Raw genomic sequence first — 26,939 nt, forward strand, 5'->3', positions numbered from 1 at the left:
CACTCACAGCCATGCTCCTACATCTACCTCTGGAGTGGTGGGATTAAAGGTATGTGCCACCATGCCCAGCTGTCATTACTTTCCTATTGGTTATTGCTATTGCAAAGGAAAATTATTGATTTTGGTTTCATTGCTTCTATAATGACAGAAATGTATTTTAAACAGAACATACTATTTCCTTTTGAGGAAAAGTAGTTTGTATTTGAGTACATGAAATTATTTTCCGTGGTTTTGTTGTCATGTATCACTTCATTTTATATCAAACTATTTCACTTATATAGAGACCTTAAAAAGAAACTTAAAATAAAAATAAAGGAAGTTACACTGTCTTAAGTGAGTGAAATGTAATTTTAAACAATGCTATGATTTAAACAGTATCTCTCCAAAATATTGTTATTGTATTACAGAGAGAGCCTTTAACAGAATAATTAAGTATAAATGAAGAAACTAAAAGATGGACCATTTAATAAGACTAATGTGTTTCTTAGAAGAGATCAGGATACAGATAGACCCAGAAGACAGAGAGAAAATCAGTATCTCTAAGGCAGGAAGAGAGACCCTGAAGACAACAAATCTCCTAATTCAAAACTGTGTGAAAGCAAATTTCTATAGGCTGGAGAGATGGTTCAGTGGTTAAGGCACTTGTCTACAAAGCCTAACAACCTTGCTTTAATTCCCCAGTTCCCACATAATGCCAGATGCACAAAGTGGCACATGCATCTGTAGTTTATTTTCAGTGGCTGGAGGACCTGCATTCCCATTTTCTCTGTTTCTCTTTTTTCCATCTCTTTCTGCTTGTAAATAAATAAAGAAAGAAAGAAAGAAATAAAAATTTAAAGATAACAAGTTTGTATGCTTTATTACAAGGCTTATTTATTTTTCTGGCAAAATAATAGAACATGAAAATTTTTTCTGAGAATATATAATCCCATAATTCTATTTTATATAATGAATGGGAGAAAAGGCACATATAATAAAAATGTACAGCCCACGGAATATAAATCATATATGATATATTCTTTTGTGGAAAGAAATTAACAAAACATCTGAATTTGAAACATCAAATATTAAGGGCTCATTATCAAATAGTGTATTTGAAAAGTCACCTAAATGTTATTAAATCTATTATTTAGTGTTCAATGATGAAATTGCTAAATAAAAAATTGTATCAAATCAGTGTCTCTTGTAAGAGCAGCATTGTCTTCTCAGTTGATGTGACTTGCCCCAATGTTCCCCAGTCCCACCAAAACACGCCAGTGCATCGGATCATTGAGAAATTAAGTTGAAATGATTATGGTGATGGCAGAAGATGAAAGTACTAATAGTTCTCTATTACAATAGGCTGGGCACTTGAACATGCATAGGGCTTTACATACCACTTCATTTTTCATAAGCAAGTGAGAGAAAAATCTATGGATGTTTGTGAATATACAACTTCCAAGTAACCAGTGTCTAAGGTTTATCTGAGCATTGATTTTGTATCCTGCTACTTTGCTATAGGAGTTAATCACCTTCAGGAGTTTGGGGGTGGAGTCTATCGGGTCTCTTACATATACAATCATGTCATCAGCGATAGAGCTAACTTAACTTCTTACTTTCCAAATTGTATCCCTTTATTTCCTTCTCCTGTCTTATTGTTTGAACTAGGACTTCTAGTACTATATAGAAAAGCAGAGGTGAGAGAGGACAACCCTGTCTTATTCCTGATCTTAATGGGAATTCCTCCAGTCTCTCTCCATTAAGCATTATTTGGGCCTTCAGAGCTTTGTGTATTGCCTTTATTATGTTAAGCTATGAACCAACCATGCCAATTCTCTCCAAAGTTTTGATCATGAAGTGATGTTGTATCTTGTCAACGGCCTTTTCTGTATCTATCGAGATGATCATGTGGTTTTTATGGTTAACCTTGTTTATGTGGTGTACTGCATTGACAGATTTCCGTATGCTGCACCACCCCTGTGTTCCTGGGATGAATCCCACTTGGTCAAGGTGGATAATGCTTTTGATGTGTTTGTTGGATTCAGTTTGCACAATTTGCATTTCCTATCATAGTTATCGACTTTCTGATAGCTTCAGTTAATTTTGAAAATTGAATTTTACCAATAGTTGCTTAAGAGTGTAACTATTTTTACATACTCTACTTTCCTAACATTACTGGGTGAGGAAAATATGCATTTCTAAACAAAATTTCAGTTGATGTACAACTGATATTTTTCAATTCATTCATTTACTTTTTAACTAGACACATTATATTTTGATAATCTTTGATCTAAGGTATAGAAGAAAGGGCACCAAGTTTCCTAGAAACTTTAAAACATGGTTCCCCATTTGCTCCCATGAGAGGACATTATATTCTATAACAAGTGGAATGAAAGTCATCCTTAAGAGAACCCATGGACACCTATCTACTTTTTACTTATTATCTGTCCATTGGTCGATTCTTTGTATGCATGTTTACATATATGTGGGTCCTTGTGCCTATAGGACAACCTCAGTTTTGTCCTTGGAATGCTATGTATCCCTTTGGAAAAACCGTTTACCAGAAGCTCAGAAATTAGGCTACACTAACTAGCCAACAAGATCAAGGGATGCACCCTTCTCTGCCTCCCCAGAGTTGAGACTACAGGACCCTGACACCATGTCAGGCATTTATGAGGATACAGGGGATCAAACTCAGATCCTTATGTTTGCAAAGCAAGAATGGAGCCATCTCCCTAGCCCTACATTTTACTTTTCAAAAGATACAGTCAATATAATATTCATGTAAAATGCCAACACAAATTTACTTTTATGTGAAAATTCACTATATCTGGGCCACATGAAAGAAAAAAATGGAAAATATACACATATAGTAGTCAAGAAAATAACTTTAAATTTACTTGATTCTGATAGTTACATTACTTAAAAAAAAAGCAATGGTTTGAAGGTTAAGTGTGCTTCTTGCACACGCATGAGGGCCTGAAAGGACCTGAGAATGCCCATGTTTGAATCTTCAGCATCCATGTTAAACAGATGGGCATAGCCAGGAGAACCTGTAAATCCAGTCCTATAGGGATGAGAGATATGGGATTTATGAGAATTGCTGTAGGACACAAAAAGGAAAAGAAAAAGAAAAAGAAAAAGAAAGAGGACTGGAGAGATGGCTTAGTGGTTAAGGTGTTTGCCTGTGAAGCCTAAGGACTCGTGTTAAACTCTCCAGGTCCCAATCCATTAGCCAGATGCACAGTGATGCAAGTGTGCAAGGCTGCACATGTGCACAAGGGGGTGCATGCATTTGGGGTTTAATTGCAGTGGTTAGAGGCCCTGGTGCTCCAATTCTCTGTCACTGTCTCTCTCTCTCACTTGTGCACAAAAAATAAAAAGGCAGTCTATTGGGCTTGCCTCCAAAAGAAAGAAAGAAAGAAAGGAGGGAGAGAAGGAGGAAGGGAAAGAAAGAAGGAAGGAAGGAAAGAAGGAAGGAAGGAGAGTAGGAAGGAAGAAAGCAGGCAAACTTCAGGATCAGTAAGAGACTCTGGCTCAAACAATAGTGGGCAGAAGAGCAATTGCATAGTAGGACACTTGATGTTCTGTTCCTGACACTGCAAAAGTACCCCATTGCAGGCAAGCACCTGGATCACCACAATAAGAAACACACACACTACATGATAAAAATGTATAGAATAGTTATGTATACAAAAGATATGAATGTTGTCTATGAATAGAATTTAAGTAGAGGAAAAGACTTGTTTTATGTTTTTATAATCAAAATAATCTAATATAATTTATATTTTCTTGTCATACAAGGTTGATGGGAAATTAAATACATGATGTCCTTTTGGTGACAGGTGGAAGCAGAGACCCAATCAGTTGAATTTCATTAGATTTCCAATGAGGGCATATTTTTTCAGAAGATCAGAACTTTGGGATAGTGAAAATTGGTCACTAAATGCTCCCTGACAAATTTGATTGTTATCAATAACTTTCTCATTGCTGGGACAAAACACTTGATAATAATCAGCTTATGGACCGATAGGGTTTAATTTGGTTTCTAGGAAAAGTTTCATCTTGGTTGAAAAGGCATGGTAGGAAAGGCATGGGCAGGAAGGAATGGAAGGTATGTAGGGGGTGCAGGGAAAGAGAACTGGAGAGAGGGTACTAGGGTTGGGCAGGCATGGAGATGAAGCCACTGATTTTTCCAGAAACTGTCTATCTATCTATCTATCTATCTATCTATATATGAAATCAAAGAAAAAGCTTGGTGTCTATTAATTCTCCATGTTGTTTTCAAAACCATTATGAAATCTCTGCATTCACAATATTTTTTTCCAAGTAAAAATCACATGGTTTAGAATACTTGAAAACAAAGCTTGGAAGATAACTTGCTAACAATCACATAGTTCCAATATCAAAAGAGACTCATGGGATATGGCTATTGCTCAATGGTAGGGCATTTCTCCAACATCCTCGAGTTTCTGGGGTCCATTACTTAGAGAGTGGGAGCTGGAAGGTGAGAGGGAAAGAGAAAGAGAAAAAAATTTATTAAGCTGCCGACAAAAGTAGTTTGGAGTCAGTCTTTCAGACAATCATGTTGTACAGCATATAGGTCACCACAGTATGCTATAGGGTTAGAATGCACGCACAAAAAAATGTACCATTCACTTGCTGTGTGGCTTTGAAGAAGTTATTCACCATGTGTAGTAAGGGATACCTAAAAAATGATGGTAGGGTTAACACATAATAATTATTCAGTAAGTGATTCTTTTGAAGTAGTGTTTTTCAATATATATTCACTCAGCTCTCTCCAGAGATAGGAAATAAATACCATCTCAAGTTTTATTTTAGGTACAAGATTCTCAGAAAGCTTCTATTATAGAAAATAAAATATTGAGGTATTTACTACTCAGTACATATGATGGTTTATACTGATTGTCAGTTTTACAGACCTAGAATCATCCAGGAAACCAGCCTTTGGGCAGGCCTGTAAGATATTATCTTGATCAGGTTAATAGAAATAGAAAGACCCACCTTAACTGTGGGCTGCACCATTCTATAGGCTGGGGTTCCCAAAAGGAGAAAGCTAGCAAAGGGATAGCATGCATCCATCACTATGGACTAAATGTGATCAGCTGCCCCAAGCTCTCGCCTGCCCCACCAGGATGGACTGTACCCTGGAACTGTAAGCTATAACAAACCCTTCCTTAGGTGGCTTCTTATCAGGCACTGGGTCACAGCAATAAGCAAGTAACTAATACCTAGGAAAGGTAGAAGGAAGCCTATTGAAGGGCAATGTGCTAGTCTTTGTTGAAGTGATCTGTATTTTCAATCAGGCATGTCAAATACAGAGCCTGACTGGCAGTTTCAGCCCATTCATAACCTGTGGATCTGATTTCAGAAAGATCCTGTGTCATATCAAATAACTTTTTTTAATTTTTTTTTGTTCATTTTTATTTATTTATTTGAGAGTGACAGGGAGAGAGAGAGAATGGGCATGCCAGGGCTTCCAGCCACTGCAAATGAACTCCAGACGCGTGCACCCCCTTGTGCAACTGGCTAAAGTGAGTCCTGGCGAATCAAGCCTTGAACCAGGGTACTTAGGCTTCACAGGCAAGCGCTTAACCACTAAGCCATTTCTCCAGCCCATATCAAATAATTTTTGTGCTTATTTTATAAGTGAAATAATATTTTTTTGTTATATAAAACCTTCACCAAGAAATACAGGAAGGAGATTAAATAGCAAGTTAGTGCAAGAACAGACTCTTTAAAAGCAAAAGCCTACCATCTGTAGCAAGCGGACTTCATAAAACCCAGGGGTGTCTTCTTACCCAACTGTCAACACCAGGAAAAGTGCCAAGGGGACAGATGCTAAAACTGGAAAGTCTCATCTAGGGCGTGACATCAGAGTCCTATAATTTCTCTGTATAAAAGCATCAGCCACCACAATGGCAATGGACTATTAGCAAGAAAACAAAAGCACCCTCTTTCCTGTGGAACAGCTTCCATTAAACAGTTATACCACTAAAATTCTATTAGCAAAAATGAACATGCTGCTTGGTGGGATGTGATGTAAAGGCTGTATTGAGCGAGTTTCCAAGAAACCAAGAGGCAGTTTTTTAATCACTGGCAACAACAGGGAACATATGATCAAGCAGGAAAATAATAACAGAAGCCATTACTAAAAATAGTTTCCAATCCCAGCACTGAGTTGAAGAAAAACAATAGGAAATCTCTTGTTCTGTTTTAACAACACATTGACAAGCATGTGGTAATGAAAACTGGTAATTCAAATGTAGCAAGCAGCATGAAAAATTATGTATAATTAGCATTATTACATAGAGAATTTATTGTCTGAAACCATACATAGCCTTTATTAAAACATAGTTTATGCTTATTCAAGAACTATTAAATTTGTGTATTTATTCTCATTAGATTTCACTTTTATCAAAAAAAGGAGTACCTGCCAAAAGTGGCTTCAGTACCTAAAGGGGACACTGCATACTCACAGGGTGGGCCCAGCAGGTAGAATGGGTAAGTGAACCAGACTGTGTGAAGATAAGAAATAAGAAAAGCAAATGACACAGGTACAGGAGATAGATGCTGTACAGCTTCTAAGTAGGCAGCTAGCCTGGTACTATCAAATCTCACATTTTATTTTATTTTTTTGCACATGTATCTTTTTTATTCAAACCTCACTTTTGAAGAGAAATGTAAAAACCCTATTTCTGCTTGAAATTTCCAAATTATGAAAGCACTCATTAAAACATGCAACAAGCTTAGTTTTAAAACAGAGGTAATATAATCTACAAACTAAATCCAATAAAAATTACCAGATTAAAATTTCTGAAGTGTATCTGTTACAATTAGGTCATGTAAGTGCTAAAATTTCTGGGGTTTTTGGTTTTGCTTTTTTTCAGGATAGTAATTATTTAAATGTGCATCCTGTAAATCATGATTTTTATGAGAAGAGATAGCCTGTGATTTGCTGGTTCTGTTTAGCTTTCTAAGCTAATATCAAAGCTGTCTGAGAAAATATGATTATACATCTTTATCAAGCTTCCACAATATCAGAAATGAGGTTAAATTTCTCAAGAAATTAAAAGAAAATATAGCAGTTATTTACTTTTTTCCCTAAAATGTATGGAAACAGTATTTCTTTGTAGGTTTCATGTGAAAGAAATTTCCAAAGTAAAGCAGTCTTGTTATTACCTTATTTAGCATTTCAGAGAAAAATGAAACCATTGGAAATGACTGGATATGAGCCAATAAAGACAATCCTAATGAAGCAGTTCCAGTATTATTCCTTTCTCCTTTTAAATATATGAGTAAATGCAAATAAAATAAAAGAAACCTTCAAAAAATAAAACTTATAAAAGTATTACCATAAGTGAAAGTTTTATCCATTTCAATTCTTATTTCATCTTAAAAAACCTTTATTACCCACTCATTTCATTTTAAGGGAAATTGGTTAGGAGACATTTTTATTATCAGCTAGCCCTTTCCATCTTTATTCTTCACTAATTCTCATACCTTTACACAGAAGAAAATTTATAACTATGCCTAGATGACTCAATACCGTATTAGTCAGCTGAGGAGCTTATGAAAATGTTTAGGATTTTTTTTTCAAAATAGAATTCAAGAAATAGAAGTGGGGAGGAAAACACATTTGTTAAAGAATTCTAGCAGTTATTATCTGAAGCACTACCTTGAGAACTTTCATATATATGCATAGTTTTCATATTCATACATAGATGCATGTATATATATGATTTTGTGCATGTGTGTATTGTGTGCATGCATGCTCTTGGGGGTGTATGTCTGAGGGAATGCATTTGTACATGGGTGTAGAGGCTACAGGACAATTTTGGGTATCATCCTGAAGAATGCTGACTGTCTTCTTTGAGACAAGGTCTCTCATTGTCCAGAAACTTATATTAGGCTAACTTGCTTGCCAGTGAGTCACAGAGACCCACCAATCTGCACCTCCCCAGTGATGAGAGTGCAGTTGCATGCCACCACATTTGACTTTTATATGTGGTTTCTAGGAATTGCACTCAGGTCTTCATGCTTATGAGGCAAGCATTTTACCTACTGAGCTATCTCTCTAACCCCTTTTCTGCATACTTTTGTGTGCTCTTCCCAGCCTAGAATTTGAAGAAGACACCACTATATAGATTAATTGACTTTACCTCTGAACAAAATTTTAAAGATGAAGGAAGTTACATGCCTAGATTTGAATATATGGTTGAGTTTCTAATCCAAAATATAATACAGGGTACAGACTGGAACTGATGCAGGATTTAATTAGCACCATGATAGTGGCAAAACGACCAGAGTAAGAAAGAGTGACTGTCTTTCACATGGCAAGGAGGAGAGGGGGTAGCATGAGATAAGGAGAAGAAAGGAGAGTTGCTAACTTCTATTCAATAAGGAAACCATCAATTCATCTCCCTCTCATGGAAAACGCAATTTAGCCTTCATCTCAAGTAAGACTTTCAACTAAACATATTAAGTAAAAATTGGGAATTAAAGTTTTATGTGGAAAGAGCCCACAAAGTAAGCAAAAAATAGTTCCCAATATTTGTGCAACATGGAATTTTACAGAACTGGTAGGGAGTTATCTAGCCGTTGCCACAGTAGGTGTCAGATACCAACTGACAAAAACATTTGTGGGGTAGTTTAAGATCTCGTTATGTAATAGTTTACCAGATTAATCCTCTTTGATACTAAAGATTTTAACAAACTCTACTAAAATGTATTAAATAGTGCCTGAGTTAAGTTTTATCCTCTAAAAGCATTTCAGAAATTTGAAAGTAACTTTTTCTTAGCAAGTTATTTTTGTCTATTTCTGTTTCCTAATTTCTTTATATTCACTGTGTTAACACTAACAAAATGACATACAAAAAATAAATTCTTTAGGAGGCCTTGAAAGTAATTGCTAATGCAGCTGTCCTTTCTAGGTTCCTGACTTCTTGTATCACCAGTACAGAAAGCCAAAGTGGAGTAGCATTTGGAGCATTCACAATGGAGTGAAAAGCCCTTTGTAAACCAGATCTCAGGGACTTCTGCAGATGCACTTTAGAACTGAACTGTCTATATACACCCTGTGTTTAATGATTTGTGAAAGCATTTCCCAAGCTTGTGCTGAACCCTTTTCTTAGAACAGTTTGACTGTTGATATACCAAACACAATTCCTGATGAAAGAGGAATATGATAAACTATAAGCTATAGAGGTCTTACCATTTAAGCTATAAAGGTATCCATCACTTTATAAAGACTATAAGTATATATTTATTATTATATATTCATATAACTTAATCATTAAATATATATGCATGAGTGTCTATTTATTTATATATACATAGATTGCCTACACACATGGCTGCATACCATGGCTTCTGACTTTTGTAGTGGCTGTGGGACTCAAGCTTGAGTATTCTTGATTGCATGGCACATGCCTTATCCACTAAGCCATCTCCCCAGCCTCTGAAAGTACAATTTGTGAACATAGTTTAAATTTCATGTCTCCCATATTGTAGTCCTGGAAATCACCAAATGAAGGGAATTTTATCATTGGCAATGATGTCCATCTAAATCACTATCTTGTACAATTTTTTTTCCTCCTGATGGAATCCCTTTAACACATTTGCAATGCAGATCTGTTGAATTACTTCTGCTTTGGTGTGTTGAATGAAGGACTGATTTTGCCTTCATTTTAGAATGACACATTTTGCTGGTTATAACATGAAAAGCATCCACATAGCCCTCCCCCACTTTCAGTTCTCTACAGACAGTGCCCCTCTGTATTCATGCTTGCATCAACTCTGAAGAGATCTCTGCTGCTATTCAATATTCCTGTGCACATGTCATTTTCCTCCTAGCTTCTTTTAAAATGATCTATCACTACTAACTCATCAATTTTGTTAAAGTATGTGTTGGTGAAGATTTCTTCAGCTCATTCCTGCTTAAGATTATTTGAGTTTCTTGTATATATGGATATATTGACTAATAGTTTACTTACACTTTGGAAAATTGCAGGTCATTGTTTCTTCAACTGTTCACTACATGCATTCTTCACTTTTAAGATAATTCCCGTCTCACTCTCTTTTTATTAAAAAAAAGTTACATTTTAAATAAAGTCCATTGCCATGCTTTAAAATTGTTCTTTTTTCCAGTGATATTTTACTCATCTTTTAATTCCATCCAGTACATTTTTCATCTCAGATAATCAGTTTTCATGTCAAGAGGTGTGGCCAAAGTATTTAAAAGATTGCCAAATTTCTACTACTTCACTCCTTCGTCTATATTCACAATAAATACAGTTTTGTTTTTTCTGCATTTCCTTTCCTATTTTTAATTTTTTATTTGAATCTAAAGTAGAAACTTTGTATGGATACATCATATATTGGTACCATCATTCCCTTCCTTCCTGCCCCCACTCCATAGAAGGCCATCATCAGTCCATTGGTGGTATTCTCCATGGAGTTGTAGGTTGTGAGTTGTGAGAACAGCAGTCAGCCATTGTGGGGGAGGGCAGTGCCTCTGCATATAGCCTCCAACCCTGTGGCTCTGACCCCTCTTCCACAAAATTCCCTGAACCTTGATTGGTGTGCTGTAAGTCTACTTTAGTACTGAGTTCTCGGCAGCTTCTAGATTTCTGCTTTGGTAGGTTTTTATTTTATTTATTTGAGAGAGAGGAAGAAGGAGATAAGAGAGAGAATGGGTTCTCCAGGGCCTCTATCCACTGCAAATGAACTCCAGAAGCATGCATCACCTTGTGCATCTGGTTTACATGAGTACTCAGGAACTGAACCTAGGTCCTAATGCCTCACAGGCAGTGTCTTAACCACTCAGCCATAAGCCATCTCTCCAGCCCCAGCATGTCTTAATAGTTGTTTTTACGGCCTTAATTCAACTTTATCTTTATAGATAATATTTTCCTACAGTAATTTTAGGTTGGATTCAAGAAATAGTGAAATTTGGGAGGTAATATGATAGAGAATGGAATTTCAAAGGAGAAAGTGTGGGGGGTGAGGGAGAGAATTAACATGGGATTTTTTTATAATCATGGAAAATGCTAATAAAAATTTAAAAAAAAGGAAATAGTGAAATTTATTTTGTTGGATGCCATGAGTTAAATCTTTTTTTTTTTAAATAATTTATTTATTTGCAAGCAGAGAGATAGAGAAAAGAGAGACAGAGATAGAGTTTGGGTCCACAGGGCCTCTAGCCTCTGCAAATGAACACCAGATGCATGCACCACTTTGTGCATCTCTCTTTATGTTTATTGGGGAATTAAATCCCTGCCACTAGGATCTGCAGGAAAACACCTTCACTGCTAAGCCATCTCTCCAGGCCAGCAAATTAAATCTTCATATTGTTGTATCTAAATAATTTTTATACATCTATAACTATTCATGAACTTTGTTCTGAACATGATTAAGTCATTTGGAAATAGATTAACATTTCAAATATTGCTTTTAAACACTGGCAAGATTTAGAACACATTTTAATCTAGCACTAATTTTTACCCATCATTGAGATGTGGTATTTTTGACTATTTTAGGCAGTGACTTAAGGATTGTGAAATTTTTCTCTCTGGTGGACATGAGCAAAATTGCTCTGTAGCCCTATATATTTTCCAGCTACTCACTCTAGTCTTTTTAAGAGGTCTTTTTTTTTTTTTTCCTATCTCATAAAATGTGGTGGTTTGATTCAGGTGCTCCCCGCATAAACTTAGGTGTTCTGTATGCTAGGTTCCCCAGCTGATAATTGGAAATTAAAGCATCCTGGAGGTGGTGTATAGTTGAGGGCAGCTTTATGTATGTTTTAACCAGTTTCCCCATATGTATGGCACAGCCTCCTGTTCGTGTTGTCCACTTGATGTTGGCCAGGGGGTGATGTCCACCCTTTGCTCATGCCATCATTTTCACTGCCATCATGGAGCTTCCCCCTCAAGCCTGTAAGCCAAAATAAGCCCTATGTTTTTACCCCGCAAGCTGCTGTTGGTTGGGTGATTCCTACCAGCAATGTGAACCTGACTGCAACAGTAAAGTGGTACCAAGGAGTGGTGTAATTTGCTGTTAGACACCTGAATGTGTGACTTTGGCCTTTTGGAACTGATTTTAAAGAGGAATGTAGAAGGATTTGGAAACTTGGCCAAAGAGACACCTTGCAGTGCTGTAAGTACAGCTTGATATTCTGGTCAGAGTTGAAAGACCTGAATGCAGTAAAAACTATGGACTGTGAGTTTTGGCTTATGAGGCTGAGAAAGAGCTTTGCTTGGACTGGGCTAGCAGATTGTGTGAGAAGCTGGTTCTTATGCCAGTGTCTTGAGAAGTTGGGCAGGGTTGCTTTATATAAAAATGAATTAGTGTGAGCAGAGGGATATGGCACAGGAAAAAAAAAAAAATCATTGGGTGAACTGCTACCTGTTCAGCTGCAACTGAGGAATTACAGCCTTTGAGATTGGACCAGCTGACCTACAACTGTGAAAACAGGAAGAATGTAGACTCTTTGAAAGGGGCCTGAGTGTTCAAGGAGTGTCCTGTTTTTCAAAGTCTGCTTTACTCCCCCCCAGATTAACAAATTGACACCCTTGGTATTGTGGAGTATACCAAATGCAGGAAGAAGAGGGTCATTGAGTTTGCAACATGGTATTGTGTTTTGGAAATGGCCATGGGCAGTGTGAAGCAGGATGCTTGCATGGAGACCCCATGGCATGAGGATAAACCGTGGATGACAGTAGAGACCCAGTGGAGATGCCGGGACCATGAGATGGCTGTTAAAGAAAGCTGCCAACTGTGGATGAGGTTTTGCAAACTCTGAGTAGCGTAGCTGAATGGGCAGAATTGGAACCCCAGAGACTTGTTGCTGGTTAGAATTATCAGACTTGGAGATTGTCATTGACTACAGTTGTTGGATTTGGAGCTACAGAGTTCAATGTTTGCCCTGTTTAAATCATGTATTGTTCAAATATTTCTTTGCTATGCCCAATGCCATAATGTACAGTGTGAATGTTTATTCTGTGTCATTATGTGTTTGGGGGGGATTTTTTGGTATTATGGCTCAGTTAGAAGAACTTGAATTATGGGGATGTATGAACATCATTGGGTTTGATAAGAACTATGGGGACTTTTGAAGTTGGATGAATGCATTGCATTTTACATCATGTATGGTTATCAGTTTATGGGAGCCAGGGGCAGAATGTGGTGGCTTGATTCAGGTGAACACCATAATCTTAGGTGTTATGGATGATAGGTACCCCAGCTGATGGCAATTGGGAATTAAAGCATGAAGGTGGTGTATTGTTGGGGGTGGGCTTATGGGTATTATAGCCAGTTTCCCCATGCCAGTGTTTGGCTCACGCCCCTGTTCCTGTTGTCCACCTGATATTGGCCAGGGACTGATGTCCACTCTCTGCTCTTCTCATGTCATGGTTTTATCTGCCATCATGGAGCTTATAAGCCAAAATAAACCTTTCTTTTTTTCCTACAAGCTGTTCTTGGTTGGCTGATTTCTACCAGCAATGTGAACTGGACAACAACATAGCTTCCTCTTAAACATTAGCTGAACCATGCCCACTCTGACTGCAGTCTATAGATATCCGAAGTTTTACTTTTTTATTGTAACTTTTTCCACCTTCACTTTTTTCTATTCTATAATAGCAATATACAATGGATATATATTAAGACAATTATGATGCTGTCTCTTAGTTATAAAACAATGCACAGGTTCTACACATAAAAATAATATGTAACAAAATCTGTAGTAACTATGTTCATTATTTATAAAAATAATATGAAAAAACTATATGTCACTTAGACATATAGCATTTAGACAACAGCATGAAAAAATAGACCACAAAAAGCAAAAAATCCAAGAAAAATTCAGACTCTGCAAGTTTCTGAAAGGTTAAAAAAAATGTTTTTGCACATGGCTATTAAGACTTTACAAAAGAAAGTTGCTTCCTATAATATGTAATTGGAAATTGAACATATTAAAGATTTTAAATTATCAATTAAATTACAGCTAACTATTAATTCGAGGCATAATATTTTTCTACAGAATAGTATAATACTTTCACTTAAAATTAAAATTTGTCAACCTTTTTTTTCCTAAAGACAAATTAGTACAAATTGGACAAACAGTTGATTTCATCAGAAAATTTGAATATTCTTGTGAAATAAATATTAAAATGGCTACTAAAAGAGCCATTTGTAATAATATATAAATTTAAAAGTAAACTTTTAGAACAACTGCTAATGTCTTTATATACAACTAGTTCCAGGAAACATTTTGTACTAGCATTAATAATTAAAGAAAATTTGATTAAGCATATACCAGATCCTTGCTGTGAATATGGAAAGTGGGAGATATGGATCTAGTTTCATCTACATATGGAATTCCAATTTTTCCAGCATCATTTGTTAAAGTGATTGTCCTTTTCTCCAATGTATAATTTGAAAGCTTTGTAGAATTAGGTAGATGTCACTGTGTGGGTTTATTTATGAGTCAACTATTCTATACCAAAACGTTGAAGGAAGCCAACTCCCTGCTGGCTAGCCCTCATAGTGCTGAAACATTCTATGCAAGCTGGGTAATGACCACCAACAGTATGAACAAGCAGGGAATCCTACAAACTACAAAATCAACCAGCCAAAAAATATGTGCATATCTGTGCAATAGTGGCACAGAGTCTATCTGGGTGATCAAGAGGCTCATTCAGTGGAAAAGAACTCAGAATTACACAGAACTCATAACGGATCATACTAGTTTTTGGCCAAAAGGATGGCTACACCCATCAAGATGTCTCATAATTAACTATGCTTATCCCCTTTAATCTTGGTTGTTCTTACTCTTGGTTGGAGAATCTGTTTTCTTTTATAGATAATATCAAAAACATAGGAGAAGCTGGGCGTGATGGCACATGTCTTTAATACCAGCACTTGGGAAGCAGAGATAGGAGGATTGCCGTGAGTTCAAGGCCACCCTGAGACTCCAGACTCCATAGTGAATTCCAGGTCAGCCTAGGCAAGAGTGAGACCCTATCTTAAAAAAACAAAACAAACAAACATAGGAGAGCCCAGATCCATTAATATGTCAAGAAATGATAGGCAACGGCCTAACATGAGACAAGCATCCTCTATCACATCTTCCAGGGCACACATGACAAAGGAAGTAGCAATTTAAAAATGAGTGCTGTTCTCACTGCTATCCTGAACTCAATCCAGGGAGATGGTGATCAACAGTGAGAATACCCAAAATAAAGCAGAAAACCAGAAGTTGCAGAAAGCTCAACACTAAAATAGACTTACAATGCACCTGCCTGAGAAGCATTGTGGAAGAGTGGGTAGAAAGATTGTAAGAAACACTCTGTCCCCCAACCACACCCAGACTTATGCATTCATAGCCTGATATAAATACCATAACCCCACTGAGTAGGGCTCTCATTGAAATGGGAGGTTGGAAAGGAGATATAAAAGGATAACGTGATAATAGAACCAGCACATGATTTAATCATTGATTCAGTCTGGTTCAAATTGCTGGGAGAAATCACCCAACCAAGAGAATCTTCTGGGAAAAAGAGATTTATTTTGGCTTACAGGCTCGAGGTGCTCCACGATGACAGGAGAAAATGATGGAATGATATGGTATTTTTTTTTAATTTTTTTTTTATTTATTTATTTGAGAGTGACAGACACAGAGAGAAAGACAGATAGAGGGAGTGAGAGAGAATGGGCGTGCCAGGGCTTCCAGCCCCTGCAAACAAACTCCAGACGCGTGCACCCCCTTGTGCATCTGGCTAACATGGGACCTGGGAAACCGAGCCTCGAACCGGGGTCCTTAGGCTTCACAGGCAAGTGCTTAACCGCTAAGCCATCTCTCCAGCCCTGATATGGTATTTATATCAGGGTGGATATCACCCCCTGGCCAACATAAGGTGGAAAATAACAACAGGAGCGTGTGCCAAACACTGGCATGAGGAAACTGGCTATAATACCCATAAGCCCACACCCAACGATATACTGCCTCCAGGATGTTTTAATTCCTAAATATCCATCAGCGAGGAACCTAGCATTAAGATCACCTAAGTTTATGGGGGACACCTGAATCAAACCATCACATTCTGCCCCTGGCCCTGATAAACTGATAACCATACATGATGTAAAAAAGCAATGCATTCATATAACTTTAAAAGTCCCATAGTTTTTATCAATTCCAATGATGTACATACATCCCCATAGTCCAAGGTCTTTTAACTGAGCCATAGTACCAAAAAGCAGCCTCAAACACACACACACACACACACACACACACACACACACACACACACAATGGCACAGAATAAATATTCACACAGCAAAAGATGGCATTGGGTATAGCAAAGAAACATTCAACCAATACAAGATGTAAAACAACTAGGGCAAACATCAAACTCTATAGCTTCAAGTCCAACAACTCTAGACAGTGACAAATCTCAAAGTCTGATAATCCTAACCAGCAGCAAGTCTCTGGAGTCTCTGGAGTTCCAATTCTGCCCCTCAGCTAGGCTACTCAGAGTCCTGAAAAACTTCATCGTGGCTGGCAGCAGCCATCTCATGGCCCCGGCATCTCCACTGGGTCTCCATTGTAACCCATGGTTCATCTTCATGGCTCCATGAGGTCTCAAGGCAGGCAAGCAACAAAATCTGCTTCACACTGCCCACGGCCATTTCCAAAACACAAGACCATGTTGCAAACTCAATGACCCTCTCTTTCCTGCATTTCTTATACTCCACAATACCAGGTAGGGTGGCAATTTGTTAATCCAGGAGGGAAATAAAGCATACTTTAAAAAACAGGACACTCCTTGAGCTCTCAGGCCCCTTCAAAAGAATCAACATTCTTCCTGTTGCCCCAGCACAGGTCAGCTAGCCCAGTCTCAACGGTTGTGATCTCTCAGTTGCAGCTGAACAGGCAACAGTTCACCCAAAGATTTTTCTTTCTGTGCCATATCCCTCTGCCCATACCAGTTCCTTTCTACACAAAGCAACCCTGCCCAACTTCTCAGGAAATGGGCATAAGAGCAAGCTTCTCACACAAACTGCTAGCTCAGTTCAAGCAAAGCTCTTTCTCAGCCTCATAAGCCAAACCTCACAGTCCATACTTCTTACTGCAATCAGGTCTTTCCACTCTAACCAGAATAGTCTATCAAGCTATACTTACAGCACTGCAAGACATCTCTTAGGCCAAAGATTCAAATCCTTCCACACTCCTCTTGAAAATCAGCTCCAAAAGGCCAAAGCCATACACTCAGGTGTCTAGCAGCAACCCCACTCCTGGTACCACTTTACTGTTGCAGTCTGGTTCACACTGCTGGCAGAAATCACCCAACCAAGGGAAGCTTCTTGGAAAAAGAGATTTATGTTGGATAACAGGCTCAAGAGGAAGCTCCACAATGGCAGGGGAAAACAATGGCATGAGCAGAGGGTGGACATCATCCCCTGGCCAACATATGATGGACAATAGCAACAGGAGAGTGTGCCAAACACTGCCATGAGGAAACTGGCTATAATATCCATAAGCCTGCCCCCAACAATACACTGCCTCCAGGAGGTATTAATTCCCAAATATCCATCAGCTGGGAACCTAGCATTCAGAACACCTAATTTTATGGGGGACACCTGAATCAAACCAAAACAATCATACAGTCATGTTAATAATTAATTAAAAAAAAAAGAACTTGGATTATCTCATGGCATTGTCTATATTGATTTGTGCTCACCTAAAGCCAGTCTAGATATTCAAAAATATTCCCTCGGGGATTTATTTGCATATATTTACAGGAAAGAGATGGAGGAATGCCATAGGCCAGCAAATTCTCTAGCAGATTGATACATTGTACATTAATAATTCTCATTAATCTCCTTTCAAATCAATAAAGTGTTAGAAAGATGGGCATGGTGGTACACCCCTTTAATCCCAGCACTCAGGAGGCAGAAGTAGAAGGATTGCCATTGAGTTCGAGGTCACCCTGAGACTACAAAGTGAATTCCAGGTCAACCTGAGCTAGAGTGAGACCCTACCTCAGAAACCCCGCCCCCCTAAAAAAAGAAAGTGATTAATATTACTGAGCCACTTGTTTTTTATTCCTTAACTCATTCCAGAGTAGACCTAGCATCTGCTTATGACGGTAATTATTTAAGTAGCAAACTTATTTGTTTTTAATCATCCTCGAAAAACTGATTCTACTTTTCAAGGCAAAATAGAAACAGTTAACCAACCTCACCCTGTATTCCATATGCTCATTATTACTTCAAAAAATTTATACCATTTGAGATTAATTTTGTACAGGATAGTTATTTTTTTAATTTTAAGTTAATTAATATAGACTTCAGAACTAGTTATACAGTAAAAACTAATTATAGTTTAAAAATATAAAATGCAATCTTCTAGAGATAAAATTTGTTTCAATATGACAAATGATTTCTAACCATAGATAACTTCACTGGCTTAATCTCTTAAGTTTGTAAAAAGAAACATGTTTTTCAAAACAAAATGAGTATGTAATAATATGTTAAATAAAAATCATTGCTAAATTTGCCTACTTTTTCCATTAGGCAGAACTGGCCTCTGTTTCCTAGAAATAACATTAAACATTTGATTTGTTTCCCACTTTAAGATAAATCACTGATAAAGAAAGCTAAATGTGATTTTTTTGTTTGTGTCCTATTTAATCTCCAGTACTTTCAAGTGACCTGTGAATAATACATGCTGTTGAATGATATCTTTCCAACAGGCCCCAAAGCTACATGTTGAATTTTGATGGGCGGGTAGTGAACAACACAAAGAAAGCAGAAATGAGCTGCTAATGACAGACTCACAATGCCAGCACTTGCATGTTGTCCATGAAAACCTTCAAGCCAAGTGTGATAGAAAGAGAAAAAATAGTTGATTGAAGCCACACAGGTTTTGAATTCTATACCAAAATATGACCCTGCAAGGTTTTACTTATGTCTGAAGAATTAATTCAAGACTTTAAATTGCCTTGTATTTACTCAAACACCAGAGGACAAAGAAAGCTATCTAATGCCATAAAAAAAGGAAGGACTGAGAAACAATACAGTTCTAGTAGGAAAAAGGACAAACTGCATTACAAAAAAATTTCCTGACAGAGTATATTTAGAAATAAAAAATGCAGAGATAAATAGAATCAAAAGATGCACAACTGACTTTAACAAGCTATCTTTCTAAAAGCTGAGGTTCATGAGAAGAAAAGTGATTAAATTGCATGACCAACCCTTTTTTTTCTAAAGTTTTTTTTTTTTTAATTTTTTCAATGTATTTATTAGAGAGAGTGAGAGAAGGAGAGAGAATGGGCATGCCAGGGTCTTCAGCCACTGCAAATGAACTCCAGACGCACGTACCACCTTGAGCTTCTGACTTACATGGGACCTAGAGAATTGAACCTGGGTCCTTAGGTTTCACAGACAAGTGACCTAACTGCTAAGCTATCTCTCCAGCCCTAACCAGCCCTTTTTAGCTCTCTAGGTGGCTCTGATTTTTTTAAAACTTATTTCACACAAGCCAAGTTTCAAATAAAAGAAATGTTACTCTGAAACTGTAGTTTTGTATTTTCCCCCTATACAGATATGAGAAAATAAAAGGACCATTTTAAGAGCATGGCTTATTTTCTCATATTGTGACTAATATTTTGCTATTATTCCTGTGTGAGATATGGCAAAGCACTGTGATGCCTTTTTACTACCCACTGAAGTCATGTGACAGAAAATGTGATTTACTTGAAAATGCATAAGCCATGTGAATCAGGAATACCCTCTGATAGAAAAAGAGTAGTGAAGAAAGTTATTTTATTTAAAAAAAAATGAACAGGCTGGAGAGATGGCTTAGTAGTTAAAGCATTTATTTGCTGGCAAAGCTAAAGGACCCAGGTTTGATTCACCAATACTTACATAAAGCCAGATGCACAAAGTGGCACATGTCTCTGGAGTTCATTTACAATGGCTGGAGGCCCTGCCATGCCCATTCTCTCTCTCTTTCTCTCTCTCTCCCCCTCCATATTTTTCTCTCTCTCTCAAATAAATGAATAAAAATTAAAAATATGAACAGACAAGAACTTTCTTTTGACTTTTCCAGAACAAAATCTGTTCACCAATCACTTGTTTGAAAAGGTAGTTTCATATAAAAACATACAAAGTCAGGCTGGAGCAATGGCTTAGTGGTTAAGGCATTTGCCTGCAAACCCAAAGGACCCAGGTTCAGTTCCCCAAGACCAGCGTTAGCCAGATGCATAAGGGGGCACATGCTTCTGGAGTTCATATGCAATGGCAGGAGGCCCTGGTGAGCCCATTTTGTCTTTCTCTCTCTCTTTCTCTCCACCTCTTTCTCTGTCAAATAAATAAATAAACATCTACAAGGTCATATAATGCAAATGTTGTCATTATTTTCATAAGGTACAAAGGTAATTACATATATGTAAAAGCAAACCAAGATAAATTACCTGGATTATTTCATATGTTCTACATGCATTTTAGGAATAAATATTTTATGAATTAAATTTATAAATTTCCTATGCAGGATACATACATTAGTAAATGGTAAGAGGAAGATGGTCACCTGATGCTATTGATTTTAACATAAAAATCTCATGATATAAACAACTTCCAAAATTATCTTGTAGTCTTCTGACACTAAAGCAGCTATTGCATGATCTGCCTGATGTGGCAATTTTGGAGTGTCTTTGAAAAAAGACACAGAGCTTTTTTTGGCTCTTGGTTGGGCTTTAACCCAAGAGTAAGGGTGCCTGAGTGTCACAGTCACACAAAATTTCCAGTGGCCTCCAAGTTTCTGTTTCATGAACACAAAGAATTAAAATACACACACCATGGAGGGTGGCATTTAAAGAGATTTTCTTAGATTGTGGATGACCTTAAAAGAGGGAAAGAAAAATACAAGCTTCTGTGCAACAGGAGAGGCTTTCTGAAATAGAAAAGCCTAATAACTAAAGAGAAGGAAGGAATGCAAAACTCTTAACTAAGATGTGCCACTAGGGGGTTGTAGAAAATGAAAAATCCATCCTAGAGACACAGATTAGGGTCTTCTATGGATGGGGGTTGAACTATCCATCCCCATAAACATAGGGATACAGGTTTAATCTTCCAGAAAAGGGGAATTCCATTCCAGGGATAGAGTCAGGTTGAGTTTAGGGATAAACATGTAGGGAGAGAGCTGGTTTAGGTAGTAGAAAGAGATAAGGAGAAGCCAGATCCTTCCGACATTTCTGACCTCTAGCAATGTGGAGACTGCACTTCTTTAGTGGGCAGGAGATAAGGGAAAAATACAGACTCAAGGATATCCCTTACTTTTACTTTGAAGACCCTGTCACCCCTAAACCTGCCATATCACCAACCTATTTCTCATTATGTGCCCATATGGAATAGTAAATGCAACTATATGCCTCCCACTCCACTTATCGTTCCACAGGCCTTTGCTATGGATGGTGGGCATCCCTGTAGTTACAGTTTCACAGTCTAGGGGAGGGATCATTCATATGAATGGGCTTCCTAGACCTCAAATCTTCAGGGCCATTTCATAATAAACACTCCTAAGTGATTGTTTCTTATTCCACATACTGTTCTTACATGAATCACATCATGTAGTTTAAATAAATTATAATTATACTTCTGTTTAAAAAATCTGCTAAATTAGCTTTGTATAAGATTTCAAATTTTAGCAGGTTACTGCCTTACACTTTTAGTAAGGCAAAATTGTTAGCTATTATAAAGTGTGGCATAATATATTAAAGACAAGAACTATCTATTCATGGTATACTTTCAATCTGTGATGAGAGTCAAACTAAATATCAGGGATAGAAGCTCTGTGTATGAATAAAAATTTATACAGAAAATTTGATACTTCTAAAATAGTTTATGTAAGATTTAATATAAAATTCACAAATCAGTAAAAAAAAAAAAAAGCAATAACTGTTGCTCTTTTTTATTTTTTTCTTATACCTTTTACTAGCAAGCAACTAGGCTAACAACTGTACCCTGTGTGGGCAGTTATAACACTCCTCTACCACTGTTTCCTTACTTAAATTAACAATTACAGGAAATATATTTTATGAATAATATTTTTAATTATTGAGGTAGATAAATTTCATATAAAATAATATTTTTTATTTTATTTCTTTAATAAAACTTTTAAGATTTGGCTAAGGACAGGTTTCTTTTTTCCTTGAGATTATTTATTTCCAGATATTATTAAACTCCACAAAGAGAAGAGAAATTTTATTTAATCCAGAAAACTATGTATTGTTAAAAATACCAATAAAACTCTTTCAGTTGGGACTGTGAGGCTGAAGGAGTTGGTTTTGACTAAGGCAAACAGAATTTCCTAGGAAAAATAGTTTTCTGAATAAAATGGTTTAAAATCTTAACGAGAAAGCACTATAGCTTTCTTCTTCCTCTATTTCACTGCTTATCACTTGCTAATGATGCCTGATGGTGAAATAACCAACTGAAGATTCTAAGTGAAAATGAAAAGGCAGGCAGGAGCCAGGTCCATTGATAAGAGTCAATCAGCAGGTGGGCCATCTTCAGTGCATTTGTCCAAACATCTCATGACAAATACAAATAAAACCTAGATGTGTTGAATTTTGTAGTATTTGCAACTAAGTGCCTTCCTAAGTGACATAGTATTATTTTAAAAAATACATGAATAAATCAAACTTTATGGTATAGGTTCTTTCCTATTTAAACTTATTTCACAATTATTTATTTTTATATATAACTTATAACTCATCATTTCATTTTTTAAAAACTGATTTATAGTTTTCTCTACTGTAGTATGTGGTATCTTAGTTAAAAATCTATGAATCTCATAGATGGTGAGATGTAATAATGATTGAAATTTTTGCCAAACATAAGCTATTATACCCTTTTGTGGGGTGGGGGGAGTTATAGTATTTATTTGTATATATGTATGGTATAGTATGTTTTATGTGAGTGTCCACATGATTATGCACATGTGTATACAGATGTGTGTACATGAATGCATATGCCTGTGAGTGCCAAAGGAGTATGTGAGGTGTCCTCTGCTATAACTAATGTGCCTATTTCCTTGAAACAGAGTTTCTCACTAAACCTGGAGCTCACCACACTTTGGTTCCATTGGATGGCTAGTGCTTCCAAACAATTCTCCTAGCTCTCCCCACCCCAAGTACTGGGGTGGCAAGTGCACATGGACACACCTCACCTTTGACATAAGTGCCAGCAATTAAACTCAGGTCTTCATGCAAGGGAGGTAATGCTCTTACTCACTGAGCATCTCTCAGCTCCTAATATACTCTTCTACTGGTGACAGTTTCTACAATAAATAAGTTACTGAAAACCAGTCAAGTATTCCATTGTAAAAATATGGAAAAATAAATCAGAGTGATATGGAACCTAGACATGAAATTGATAAAAAATAAAAGTGAACATGTTATTAAACTCAAGTTCTTTTACTAATTCAAAAGAAACTTAAGTGAGTAAATGAGTAAAAAAAATCTAAGTCAGACAAAGGGAAATTCCTTGTTCTGCTTAGTATTTTATAATATCTAATACCATTTAAAGCTGTAAAATAGATGAAATTCTGGTATGAAAGTCTGCCTGGCAAAGCTAATTATAAAAATTATAAACTTGGATGTAAATCTCCCAACCTATAATTAATCAATCTAGTTGTCAGACTTTTCTTATCATTCTAAACCTATACCTATAATTACAAATTTGCTTAAATTGGCTGGAAAGATAGCCTAGTAGTTAAGGCACTTGGCTGTGAAGCCTAAGAACCCATGTTTAATTCCTCAGTAACTAGTGAAACCAAATACAAAAGGTGGCACATGTTCTGGAGTTCATTTGTGATGAGTAGAGAGGCCCTAGCACACTGACTCTCTCTCTCTCTAATAAATACATGAAATATTTTTTAAAGTATGCTAAAATTGAGTATTTTGGTGTTTAAATTTTGTTGTAAATATATTGCATTTTCACACAATCCCCATCTTCAAGAGATTTGAAGAATTAATCTAAGAAAATTTGAATCTAATGTTTATGTTAATATGTTACCAATCTTAAAAAATGAGTTAAACTGAAAATTATATAACACTAAAGATTTTTTATATAACATTTTATATAATTTTTATATAATACTAAAGATAAAAGTATTATTTACTATATGTCCTCAAGTAATAATAGGCTAAGCATAGTAGTTGTTTACTGTAATTTAATATAATTACATAATTCCTTCTAAGCCTTCAAAGAGAAATTGAAGTATATAAAATGTGTGCCTCCAGTTATAGGAGTATACCAAGCTGAAGGTACATTTAATAGAATCAGGTAATGTACAGCACAGAGTGTAAACCCAGGAAATTTCGCTTGAGAGTCTATGACTATAATCATTGCTTGTAAATATGCCTTTAAAAACAGCAGTCCAACTCCCATCTAACATCTGCCAATGTTTAAAAATCAATAAGTTGAAATATTAATCATTAACATTCTACTGCAGGAAACCCAAACAACTCTGTACATACAAAATTTGTATGCAGTGTAACTAAGGGTTACATGTTTGCCCGATGGTTTCAGGAACCAAACACATAAATTCCAAAACAACACACACACACACACACACACACACACACACATACATATATATACATATATATATATACATTACACACACACACACACACACACACATAGAGAGAGAGTGTGTGTGTGTGTGTGTGTGAGAGAGAGAGAGAGTGAGAAAGATCAAACCTTCAGTGTAGCAATAGAGGCATATTGCAATATAACAAAAGCTCCAAAAATATATGAAGTATAATGTGGACATTTATGTATATGGCTACTGGCTTTAAATACATTGTCATTAATGAAAAAGATATCTCAATAAATAACCAAAAATTTGGGGGGAGAGGAGGATGGATGCTGAGACAGAGTTTACCTTTGCAGCTCTAGTTAGCCAAGTAATGACTATGCAACCTAGGCTGGCCTCAAACTTATAGTAACTTGAACATAACTCAATTTACTCACTCAACTTATTCAAAGTTACTCAAAATCCTAGAATCTGCATTAAGCCAATATGTTACTACCAAATATATTTATTCTGGTTACATCAACCTTTGAAATTCAGAGCCTATGTTTTCCCAAGGTATTGCACATTTTTATTATAACTTGCTCTGTGCTCTCTGATGTCCCTGTGCTAGGCTGGCTCTGTGCAGCATGATACATTATAGTATTAAATGTTGGATATAGCCAAAAGTACCTGAGAAAACATAACTGAACAGAGGACATGAATACTCAAAGGAAAATAATTGAAAAATCGTATTTAGACATTTTGATTTACCAAAATTATATCTTTCACATGGTGGCACTTATAGTACTAATTCCTTTTTGCTTTAGAAAACCAGGGCATGGTGCTTGCTGTGGCAGCACATGTACTAAAACTGAAACAATACAGAGAAGATTAGCATAGCCCCTGCATAAGGATAACGTGCAAATTCATGAAGCGTTCCATATTTTTCCATTCTCTCTCTCTCTCTCTCTCTCTCTCTCTCTCTCTCTCTCTCTCTCTCTCTCCCTCTTTCTCTGTCGAATGAATGAATAAATAAAATATTTAAATACAACAGGACATGAAATATTATTCATTTATTATAAGTAAGGAAGACTATATTCAAGAATAATATTTGACTGGGTAAAGATAACATAATTTAAGGACAGAACTGGACTACAACACAGTATTGTCTGCCATAGTAGGTGGCCATGTCAGTATGACTTTTTTAAATGACAGTTTAAAAACCTAACACTATGTAGAGTGGGCTTGTGTTTGGGTATGGTTCTGACTTGTTTCCCAGCTCCAGCTATGGGTCTAGTACCACTGAGTGGATCAGTTAGCCAAATCAAGAGCAATTGGTTCCTCACCATGGCTGTGTACCACTATGGCACTTGTGTGAGCATCACATCAGGTTATTTGTTGCTAATTAGGTTAAACAATGCGTTGCTTGGACAGATCTTGGTCATTTCCCCCAGTTGCCTATGTAGCACCTTCTGGCACTAGACACGCTGACTGTCTGGGGACTGACTCTCTCCTGGCTTCAAGCTACCATCAATCACGGGGTATAAGAGGGCCTACACCTATCATACTGTCTATCAAAAAAGTAAGTGTTATCTCAATTCTCCGGGTGCTAACTTACTCTCCGTTGGAGAATCTGCTTCTCTTTTCCAGATAGATGCAGATCCTAAGAAGAGAGCTGCCCCAACATACCTCAAAAGGGGCCCAACTGAAACTAAGGACAACTGGCGAAATAAGCAAGAGTGATGTTTTCCTGTGAACCGGATACCAGCACAAAGGGGAAGGAGATCAACGCAGAGAGAAATCAACTCCTACCAAATCAGAGAGCCAGAGCCTCAGAGGCCCCCAACACCTCAGCACTGAAGCAGACCAAAAATAAACCAAACATGGCTCAGGGAAATTTTGCGGAAGAGGGGGCGGAAAGAATGTCAGAGTCACATGTTGGGTCATGATTTGCAGAGACATTTATCATACCAATAACTGGGGGCTAACTCCACAATGCACGACCCATTTGCATCAACAAGGAGGGTCCAATGGGAGGAGGTAGATCACAGATGAGCCTAAACAATGGTACCAAACTGCCTGTATTTACTGAAAAGAAAACTAATAAATTAAATTAAAAAAAAATCCTAACACTATGTTTGAGCTCTTGACCCACCAATGTTAAAATCTAAGCAAACTCTTACTCTAAGAAAATAGGCAAGCTTATGTGCAGTATTCTATAAACACTAAGAAGTTTAACAGAATCATTTTAACTCACACTTTTTCCTTAATATTTTAATAATTCAACATGAAAATGATCTTAAGATTATTGGAAATGCTACTTGATTACAACAAATTAATTCACCAAAGTAGA

At 36.8% G+C, this 26,939-nt stretch overlaps 1 protein-coding gene and 1 non-coding gene across 4 annotated transcripts in view; one reads left to right on the plus strand and one right to left on the minus strand.

The window, feature by feature from the left end:
- Kcnj3 (potassium inwardly rectifying channel subfamily J member 3) overlaps positions 1-26,939 on the minus strand; it is a 169,403-nt gene that overhangs the window by 116,618 nt on the left and 25,846 nt on the right. The window contains exon 3 of one of the 3 annotated variants that reach the window (XM_045146681.1): positions 4,458-4,479. The exons of the other annotated variants lie outside the window; for them this stretch is intronic. Coding sequence (XP_045002616.1) covers positions 4,466-4,479 — 14 coding nt within the window. The 3' untranslated portion in view covers positions 4,458-4,465. Of the gene's footprint in view, positions 1-4,457; positions 4,480-26,939 lie in introns of those variants that run through there. 3 annotated transcript variants of the gene reach the window in all.
- On the plus strand, positions 25,428-25,534 carry LOC123460390. Its single transcript, XR_006636955.1, has one exon. It is a non-coding gene; the product is annotated as a U6 spliceosomal RNA (small nuclear RNA).

The sequence above is a fragment of the Jaculus jaculus genome, chromosome 4, assembly GCF_020740685.1.
Source record: "Jaculus jaculus isolate mJacJac1 chromosome 4, mJacJac1.mat.Y.cur, whole genome shotgun sequence".
NCBI classification, from domain to species: domain Eukaryota; kingdom Metazoa; phylum Chordata; class Mammalia; order Rodentia; family Dipodidae; genus Jaculus; species Jaculus jaculus.